This window comes from Cyrtonyx montezumae, unplaced genomic scaffold, assembly GCF_038088225.1.
Source record: "Cyrtonyx montezumae isolate F1298 unplaced genomic scaffold, pur_monq_1.0 scaffold_3, whole genome shotgun sequence".
Classification (NCBI taxonomy): Eukaryota; Metazoa; Chordata; class Aves; order Galliformes; family Odontophoridae; genus Cyrtonyx; species Cyrtonyx montezumae.
In genome coordinates, this window is record NW_027072034.1 from 111,689,819 (window position 1) to 111,700,331 (window position 10,513).

Consider the following 10,513-nt stretch of genomic DNA (forward strand, 5'->3'; position numbering starts at 1 on the left):
GTTCCCAGCTCCAAACTCACACTCAGACCAAAGATTCTTACAAGGGAAAGAGTACTCTTAACACCACTTAAGCCTTTCCTAGACAAATCAGTTCATTGGAGAGTAGATTTTTCTCCTTTTGGAGAAAGAGAGGGATATGGAATCCGAATTTAAATCCATGTGATGACACACTTAAAGTCTGAAGACACTTTATAAGTTCTTTTACAGTTACTTGCACATTGATTATGGTCCTGATGCTGTCTTTGCATTTCTCAGTACTGACTGATACTTCATTGCCTGCTCTTTCACAATGAAGGCTATGGAGGATCAAGTAGTCCAAGAAGAATCTGGATACCAGGATGATGAGGTAAATTAATGGTTCTTTGAAAAACAGATGCAGCAAATGTCTGAAGGTGTTGTTACAGTGTAATGAAGTCCACAGACAGAAGGTCCCCAAAGACCACGAGGGACTTCAATTCATTTAAAGTTTTGTTCCATTCTAATACCAAGAAAATCTCGTTGTCAGAGTCCCTGTACAGCCATGCTCTTCATTAACCTTTCCAAAGCTATCCACAGTTTTTAATGGAATTATCATTATTGCTTTATATCTTGTGCTTTGATATTAAATACCAGAGGATTATCAGTTAACTTTAAGCTTCCAAGCAATGGTCATCAGCTGGAAAAGGCTGAAGAACAGTGAATGAAAGAGTCAAGATGGTGATCCTAACACAAGTTTATTAACACAGCAGATTTCCTGCCTGTGAAGATACATTTAATGAAGGAAGTGATAGGAAATGTGTAGGCCTTCTTGGCTTACCATGGGTTTTCTTATTTTAGTAGTTCAACAAGACATGTATTATTAGGGAAAACCATTTCAAGGCTTACAAATTTGAAACAGCTAGTGAGATAGATGTAATTTTAAGAAAAATAAAAATCTACTTTCTTTTTCTTTTTTTCCCCAGGAATCCTTTTTTCAGGACATTGACCTGCTACAAAAGCATGGAATTGTAAGTATTAAGGAATGACTTTTTGGCACAGAATTGTCCATGTAAATTTCTCCTCGCTGTAAATTCTAAATCAGTCATGTGAAGACAAATTTTGCCTTTGGTGATAAGGCAGGTTTTCAAAATATCTCATCCTCGCTAGATTCCTAAATAAAGTGTCAAGATATTCAAAATATTTAGCAGCCAGTACTTCATGAAAAGCCAACTAGATGCTAATCTATCTGAAAGCCGTGTAGTAGATCACTTCCTGCCAGTCTTTGTAATTACACCTGCATTTTTGGTTCTCATGAACTGACACAGTGGCAACTGTTGCTAAATTATTTTTGGAATGCTCTTTAAGGGAGTAGAGTGGGAGTGAACAGACAGTTAATAGCTGGGGAGGTAAGTAGGTAGTTTTCTTCTTCAAGTATGAACTGAGAATGAGTAGAGCTGGAAGTATTTAGTCGATCTGTCAGCATGGCCACGAATAGTCAGATGTGCAGAACCTAGGCTGGGGTTTGACATTCAAAAGTGTTTGGTAGGAACTAAATTTCTATGATCCCAGTGCCACTGCTGAGCACTCCTACCCTCAGGCATGCTATTACTTCTTTTGGCACATCTGTTGTAGCCACGCTGTGAATTAGATTTGTAAATCAATTCATGCAAAAAGTCTGACGACAAAAAATATAATTTATGTTTTTGTTTGTTTGTTTAAATTCTGGATATGCTCCTATTTCCATCTCAGAGGCATACAACTAGGACAGAAGTGCTACATAAAAATGTTGGGAGGATCAGGATGAGCAGCTGGTGTTAAGGGGACACGTGTGTCAGTGTGTTAAGTCAGAACTGCTGAATGCTTGATGGTATCAGCTAGAAGGAGAAGAAAATTCTAGTGCTTTGGTTGGTAAACAAACAAATATCCACATGCTTGATAAATAAATGATACATCCAGCTCATAATGTGGTTGGTTGGTTTGTTCTTTAAATAAAGAACTTGTCTAGAGATGGTAAATTAAAGTATTATCTCCAACCTTGCAAGAAATTTGTTCCTTGCCTTTGAATTTCCAGTAATATCAGATTTATAAAGTGAGGTGGGAGGGGGCAAAATATACCAGTAGGGTGCTGAATGAAGTCATGCTGTATCCAGTGAATTAAAAACTCTAGTAAGCCCATTCCAGATGCAAGTGTCTGTTGGATCTGGCAGGTTAGGTGTGTTTTGCATGTGACTTTCTGTCAGTGTGCAGGAGCAGCACGGCAGTTAGAGTCAACATCCTACCACCTATACAAGTCAGCTCCCAGCTATGATCAGATTATTTGGTTTATGGATTATCAGTGCAAAGGGAACAAGGACAGCAGAATCACCAGTATATCTGCACCGTGGTTCCTCACACTGATGTGACTCGAGGTTTTCTGATGTCTGGGTGTCACAAACTGCACAGAGTTTACTTTGTAAATATGTTTCTTTGTGAAAATATGTATATATGAGTGTATAACAAAGTGATTCAAAGGTTTGCTTTGACAACTGGTTGTCTGTCATGAGTACTCAAAAAAGGAACTTTCTTCACAGAATGTGGCAGATATTAAAAAACTGAAGGCAGTTGGGATCTGTACTATCAAAGGAATCCAGATGACAACAAGACGAGCACTGTGCAATGTGAAAGGGCTTTCAGAGGCCAAAGTGGACAAGATTAAAGAAGCTGCAAATAAGCTTATTGTAAGCCTATCGCTTTCTTGATAATTTAAATTCATGCTGGCCTCTCCAAAATGCTGTGCAACATTTCTCTTTGTAGAATTTTTCTCCTCATCATCAAGGTAATTTTGAAAATAACCCAGCTCAGTATTCTTTATATTCTTCATATTTTACAGCAACCAGACAAATGTCAATGTGTGTAAATGAGGCTGGGGTAGACAGAAGTTATCTGGGTGGGATACTGTGTTCTGTCTTCAGGTTAAAGCTCAACAGAGTAAACCTCTAATGTTCTCTTTGGCCTTCCTTAGGAGCCAGGTTTCCTAACTGCATTTGAGTACAGTGAAAAACGGAAGATGGTATTTCATATTACTACTGGCAGCCAGGAATTTGAGTAAGCTTACTTCTACTTTTATCCTGCCTTCATACAAACTGTTCTGATTATTGTATTTATTATCTTCAGTGAGAAACAAAAATATACTAGAACAAATATTTGGTTAGGACATGTAGGTTATTATGCATTCTGAGCTAGTTCTGGTTCAAAGGTGCCTGAATTGGTAAGCAACAAAACCAACTCCTTTTCTGTGGAAAACCAGACAGTATGCATCCAAAAATCCTGACTCATCATCATTTTTTCACCTAATTAAAACAACTTGAAGGCCTACGATCAAAATCTTGACAAGACTGCCCTTGAAATAATTTTATAGAACTTTATCTTTCAAAGATGCTTTCTCTTCTTTCTTTCCATTAATAATTAATATACATTTTTTTTTCTCCTGTGTGCAGTAAGGAAGATTGGGTTAATTTTTTTATCAATCAGTGGCCATTTAGTGCCCTGCTTTAGGGTGGATATAACTCTCCTTAAGCAGCAAAAGTGTCTCTTTTTTTACTTTCCTCTTGTGATTTTATGAGTTTAACTATATCATGATTGTCTTCCTTTCTGCAGCAAACTTCTGGGTGGTGGGATTGAAAGCATGGCAATCACTGAGGCCTTCGGAGGTGAGATAACTACATTAAATGAATATTGTCAGACAGAGAAATAGTTTAGTTTTTAAAGCAAGCTAGACCACTTCTACAAAACATCACATTGTAGTCATAAGGATGAGTACTTGCATGAGTGGAAGAAGAAATAATCTATTTTTCCCCCTTTTTTTCACGTTGAATTGTTTGCAGACTAAGTTTGAGCTGAGTAATCACTCGACTTGGGGGGCATGCTGACTCGGAATGACGTACCATCAGCAATACCACTATTAACTATTTCCTATTATAGAAAAGATTTCCCCGATGTTCCTCTTCAATAATGGCACAAAAGATATTCTATTTAGTACGCTTGGGACACAGTGGATTTCATAAAAGATTTTGCAATCTCAGATAAGCTACTGTTAGAGTAAATTCCATCAGTTAGTGGTTAGCACTTCAAAAACAAGAAGTTTGGAAAACACAGTAATCTTCTCTTTAGAGAATATAAACTGGAGACCTGTATGATTTGATGTTGTGAGATTAAAAAACTCCTTAACTTCTTGGTCATTTTCTTGAAAATAAAACTGGGACTGAACATGTTTGTTGGGTTCAAAGTGGACACAACCACTCATTTTCCCTCCTTCATTTTCTTCTTCAGTTAACAAATTTCCATATGTGCTTTGTGGTGCTGAACTTCTACAGAAAGGTAGAAATAAACAGAGCAGTCAAGCAAGACCAAATCAAAGCATTTCAGATATTACTTTTCATGGAAGACATTTCTACTGTGCATAATGTGATTTATATCAGGATTGAAATGTACAAACACAGAAATAGAGGTGAATTTATTAAGTGTGCATTTCCAATTGCAGTAACACTGGAAGGGGGTTTGGCTAGATGATCTCTAGAGGTCCCTTCCAGCCCCTACAATTCTGTGATTCTGTGAACACCCGAATTTGGCAAACTTGGAAGAAAGGAAAAAAAAATAAAGAAGAAAGTGACTTTTACTTTTATTTATTTAATAGAGTTCCGGACAGGCAAAACACAGCTATCTCATACCCTCTGTGGTAAGTGTGCTACCTTAAAACAGAGAGCATGGTTGTTTTTTTCATTACAACAATATCAAAATTCAACATAGAATCAAGTCAGAATATTCTATCCATAGAAATACAGTGAAAAAAACTCGGTGACTGTTACCTCTATGAATTGTGTTTGAATACAGAACTCATGTAGATAATCCCTTATTAATACTGCTCACATCAATCTAAGTTTTTCCAGAAGGAGAGAGAAGACCATAAGCCATCTTAGGGAGCAAAACACACTACCTGGAAAAGCTGAGCACAAACAGGAATTGTAGGGGGGGACAGGAGCATTGTTCAGTAAAGGGCAAAGGCAAGATTCTTAGTCAGCAATGCTTTTAATTTGCCAGTTTCAAGAAGTTTTGCTGACAATGACATTCTGAAAGGGCACTGAAAGGTTACTACTGGCTACCACCAACTAGTTAAACAAAGACTTTGGCAGTGCCAGACGTAGAAGGACTCTATCTCACAATGTGTAGACAGTAGTCAATAATAACTATTGAAACTATTACACTGCTGGAATGTAGTTACAGGACATTGGATAGACAAACATTCACTTAAATGGACACTATGGCATAAAGGGAATTGTGGCACCTTCTGGAAAAATGAAGACTTTTTATTCAGTACCAATTAATACCCAAGTTAGTCAGCAGAGTTACATTCTTTTGCCTGAATGATCACGACTGAATGGACTGAGTATTTTAGCTTATTCACTTAAAAGAGCCTAAACTAGTGATTTCCACACTGATTAAAACCAGTGGGTCTCTGTGATATGAGTAAATAGTCATCATATTTTATTAAAAATAATAGTGTGAGAGAATATTTTTCTCAGCTATTCATTTTATTCTGATTCTTTCCAGTGACAGCTCAGCTGCCAGGGCCCAAGGGCTATGCTGGTGGAAAGATTATCTTCATTGACACAGAAAACACTTTGTATCTTTTGGGCTGTTGAATGCTGCAGGTACTGTGAACTGGAAATGCAGTTCATTTTGCTAACATTTAAATCAAGTAGAAGGCTCCAGATGGCTTCATGCATGGGAAACAGTATGATGGACACAAAAGCCATGGAGAGCACAGAGTGTAGTGGCCTACAGGGCAGTGGCTTTTTCTCTGTCATTTGATCTAATCCAAGCTGGAAAAGTTAGTCAGAATACAGATTTTCTTTTACTACCACTTTGAGATTTAGCACACTTTCTTAGTGGTGACAGATTGTAGAGGGCAATGAATAGATAGATAGACAATAGATGTAATGAGAGATGATAGGCAATGTAATTATGTTTATTTATCTCAAAATAAATTTATCTAAGAACTAACTTAATGCTTGCAATAGATTCTGCATAAACTGGTTTTGGTTGCTGCTAAATTCCCGGAGCGTGCGTATCCATACGTCCAACCCTAAACACGAAATCACCAAGTGCCGAAAACTTTCCTTAGAGTATGTAAGACTGTGAAAAGTCAGTCTTCTTCAGGATTAGGATAAGAATTATTTTTTCCATATATTTATTTTTGGGATGGAAGTTTAAGTTTTCAGAGCGTGGTTTCTACAAAGAGAAATCCTTAACTTTGTTTGATGTCAGCCGACCAGATCGTCTTCGAGACATTTCTGATCGCTTCAACGTTGACCATGATGCCGTCCTTGACAACGTGCTCTATGCACGTGCATATACTAGTAAGACCACCTTTGCAACTGGCATGATAGCTGTGATTTTCTCTAAGGCTTGTATTTAAATAGATTTCAGTTTCTCAAGCGAGATTGCCCACTTAAGGATGGTAAACTGCATTTTACTGCTAGCAAAAGAAGTTACAAGCTAGCTTCTATTTTCTTTTCCTGGTGGTGTACTCTAGTAGCTCAGGGTAAGTATTGCAGCTCAGCTGTACTACATAAGGTTCTGCAGCTTGCTGCAACAATTCCACCATGTGTATTATAGTTGTCAGTGTACCATCTTAATAACAGAAGCAACAATTAATGTAACAATGAATATAAGCTTTATAAATGCTGTCAATAATTCTCTGTAATTTTGTGAATGGACCTTTATAGAAACAGTTCCACACACTCTGTCAGAAGATATCGCATTAAAACTTCAAGTAAATGGGACTTAGTTTTAAATGAGCATGAATAATACGGTAATACAATTTCTTTGTGTCATTTAATTCAACGTTAGTTTCAAACAATTCTATTGGTGTTCAGTTCTCAACACAAGACTTTTTTTGTGGAGCTGTTCACAAAGAAGCGTTGTTGGGTTTGCAAGTGGAAACTGGTGCCTGCAGAAGCATAAGCACTATTGGCTATTGGAGGGGTAGCTTGTTAATGGACAGTGGACTTAAAACTGCTGCTGGTGAAAATACAAAAAGGGCAGACGTTTAAGTAGGAATTTCAGAATTCAGGCTTTGCTTGCTTCAGAGTTCTTTCTGATCCTAATTCTGTTTGCCAACTGTACTCCCCATGAGGTGAACATCAGATGGAGTTGCTCGACTACGTCGCAGCCAAGTTCCACGAGGAAGCTGGTATCTTCAAGCTATTGGTACAAGACTACATTTATTTTTCACACGCTTGCTGCTTTCAGAATAGGTTTTGTTGTTGTTGTTTTTTGCTGTATCGACTTACCCAGCTCTATTACAATACAGATCATTGACTCCATCATGGCACTCTTCCGTGTGGATTTCAGTGGGCGTGGAGAGCTGGCTGAACGGCAACAGAAACTCGCTCAGATGCTGTCAAGGCTCCAAAAAATATCAGAAGGTAAGGGAAACGTTGCAACATGTGGACAACGTAGATTGGAGTTACTGAAACAGTGATTGTCGGTGGCGTGACCGCCAAGTGTATTACCAAATCAGGCACTGACCCAGGGATCTTTCTTCACTTTATGTGACTGCCAGTTGCCAAAAAGGAACAGAAGTATATTATTTGAAGCTGACAGATAAAGGTGTCTTTAGAATTATTTTACATTTAGAATTCTCCCAGAAATACTGTTAAGAGAAGTCCTAAATGCGAGGTTGGGTTTTGAAACTGGACAAATACCCAGCCTTTCCCCAGCTTTACAGCCTAAATACACAAGGAACATGCAGGAAATAAATGGTGAAGGCACAGAGAGAGGAGAAGGCTGTGTCCATCGCCTCATTCTAATTACTGCACAGTGCTCTGAGGGATGATGTTAGAATGAGCAGCATTCTTCCTTATTTGGAATAGCTCAGAAACGTTGATGAGGAATGAGTAAATGTATTTATGGAGTAAATACCAAAAAAAGGGGAACAATCGGAGGGAGGGAGGAGAGGCCTAGGGCACAGAGCCAATGGAGAAGATGGGAATTGAGGAAGACTTGCTCAGTGGAGCTCTGAAAAGCGCTCATTTTTGGCATAAATATTACAGCTGACACAAGAGCAAAGTGAGGCTGTCTTCCTATGAACTTCAGCCAGCAGACATAAGGCACATTTGCTTCTCTTTCCTTTGAAATGTGAAGTGCCTCAGCAGCAACCTTGATCTCACCAGCAAGACGAGGCTATTTTTGACATCGAGTCTGATCTAGTTCATCTTCTTTGCGCTGTTTCCTCTTGCAGAATATAACGTGGCTGTGTTTGTGACCAATCAGATGACTGCTGACCCAGGAGCAACTATGACGTACGATACTCTTGCTCTTTTACATTTCTTCCCTTTTGGTTACACTTTTAACAGAGATGAGAACCGAGACAAGAGGCATTGGCATGAAGGCATGCTGCTCATGCTTTAACTATTTTTATTTACTCGTGTTTCAACTATTTCAGACCGTTCTTTGGTCTTTCAGGCTTCATGAGTCATTCATGGGTGATGCCTACGGGCTTCCCTCAAATTTGATATATATATTTTTAATTATTTTTTCTGCCTGGCACGGTGATATCTTTCATTACGTCTTGAGCGAACAGAACAAAACATAACTATTGGGAAAAAAAACACCTACAACAACCAATTGTCTTTTGAAACAGTTGTGTGCAGCTTATGTTCTTGAGCCTCTTGAATTTGATGAGAGGACTTTGTGCACTCAGCATTTGAGCATCCTATCTTGAGGGAGTTTTGTTCAGATCCTCTATTGATTTGTTTGTTATTTTTCTCCCTATTTATTATTCACTACTGTGATAATATGTGCCTTCCCTGACAGTTACTCACTGATTAATTGCTAATTTAGCTTTCAGGCAGACCCAAAGAAGCCCGTTGGGGGCCACATCCTCGCTCACGCTTCAACTACCCGAATTAGTCTGAGGAAAGGGAGAGGGGAGCTGCGTATTGCAAAGATATACGACAGGTAAACCCCTGCCCCTTCGCGGGAAAGAAGCCACAATATGAACACAGCAGGGTGACAAAGTTCATTGCACTGAAACTTAAGAGCTCGTGGTTTCAAATTAACCATGGATCTGGATGGCATGTGGAGGGAGGAACTGAAAGGACGGAGCGATGAGTAGATCTGAAGTTGTCTTGCATGTCAAGTGTATTGCACTGTGTAACCTCACCTCATAATAAATCCTCCTGGAGGTTTACCCCTTCAAGAAGGCTGTCGAGTAGTTTGGGAAGCCTGGATGTCCCTCAGCAGGAACATTCCAGAGCCGTTCAATTACTCGGTTTTGCTGAGCTCAGTTGGGATCAGTTTGCACACTGAGCTGGGGCAGGTGCCAGTCATTAAAGAACATGTTAGCAGCGCTGTCATGGGCTAAAACGTGGAAGAGCAAGTCTGCATTGACAGAATCCTCTCTCCTCCCACACTTCCTCCTTTCCTCTTGCTTGTGTTTCTTGTCTGAGTTGGGGGTCACATCATCCCATCTCGATAACATCGATCGCATAAAAACGCTGAACTACTCCACTTGGCTTTTACTTAAGACCTTTGAGAGACCGCTCCATGACTGCATTTCACACTGGCACTTTTCTTTTTCTTTTCCCCCAGTCCTGAGATGCCTGAAAACGAAGCCACGTTTGCGATAACTCCTGGAGGGATTGGAGATGCCAAAGAATAGGCAGAAAACTCACACAACCGTACAGCTGATAACCGCCGAGGCAGTTAGATGGGACAAAGATTTGTGCATGGTCGCTGTCTCCCTGCCTGTGTTTTTATCTTCTTGGAGAGGTTTTGGGATGAACCGTGTGGTTCAGCGTTGTTCATCTTAACGGAAGTTGGTTCATTTGGAGTCTTTTCAACTGGCCGATAAATAGATGGAAGCAGTAGCAGCAGGAGCCCAGGAATGTTGTTACCTGAAATACTTTCCTGTTGACCAGATTAAATATTTCCGCACTTTTCAGAGGACGACCTCAAGTTGTTTTTATTACTACAGCTCAAAATAAAGGTGCAAAAATCGAAACAGGCACGTGTTTTGGGTGCTTCGCATCCAGCCCCGCTCTCGGTCATCTCCCACGAGAGAAATAAACCAGATGAAACCCAACCTTTTGACAACCTGTCCGAGGTACGTTAAGCCATTTTCTCCCAGGCAGGGGAAAGCAGACATCATGGCTGCTGTCCCTCCCGCTGTTGCCCGGGCGCTGAGCCCACAGCCCCCTGGCAACCTGCGAGGAGGGAAGGCCGAGCCCGCCGACCCCCGCAGAGCGCCGCAGCTGGGGCGGGCCCCGCCGCCCTTATTGTCTCCTCCACGGAGGCAGCCGGCGCCTGGCTGAACGGCCGTATTCTTTAAGCGCCGCTACGCTGCACGAATAGCGTAATCCTCCGACCCTCCGCTAGCCCTCCCTGCACGGCCCGCGGAAGAATTTTACGCAAAACGGTCGGGCTCTTCCTGCTCTACGTCAGCTTGAGTTACGCAAGATGCGTACGCCGTGCGCTTACGCAACGTACGCCTCGGCCTAGCTTTTCCCTACCC

At 40.4% G+C, this 10,513-nt stretch overlaps 1 protein-coding gene across 1 annotated transcript; it reads left to right on the top strand.

Moving 5' to 3' along the window:
• Positions 1–289: 289 nt before the first annotated feature.
• On the top strand, positions 290–9,799 carry DMC1 (DNA meiotic recombinase 1). Its single transcript, XM_065742925.1, has 13 exons — positions 290–346; positions 942–986; positions 2,529–2,675; positions 2,960–3,042; positions 3,595–3,647; positions 4,631–4,672; positions 5,545–5,617; positions 6,262–6,353; positions 7,133–7,206; positions 7,310–7,424; positions 8,240–8,300; positions 8,842–8,958; positions 9,592–9,799. The coding sequence occupies exons 1-13, from the start codon at positions 290–292 to the stop codon at positions 9,659–9,661; spliced, it is 1,029 nt and encodes a 342-aa protein (XP_065598997.1). The 3' UTR covers positions 9,662–9,799.
• Positions 9,800–10,513: the final 714 nt, after the last annotated feature.

Coding starts and splice junctions, on each gene's coding strand:
- DMC1 (XM_065742925.1), top strand. CDS start 290: ATGAAGGCTATGGAGGATCAAGTAGTCCAAGAAGAATCTGGATACCAG. Junction 987..2,528: donor TGCTACAAAAGCATGGAATT/GTAAGTATTAAG, acceptor CTTTCTTCACAG/AATGTGGCAGATATTAAAAA. Junction 4,673..5,544: donor GCTATCTCATACCCTCTGTG/GTAAGTGTGCTA, acceptor GATTCTTTCCAG/TGACAGCTCAGCTGCCAGGG.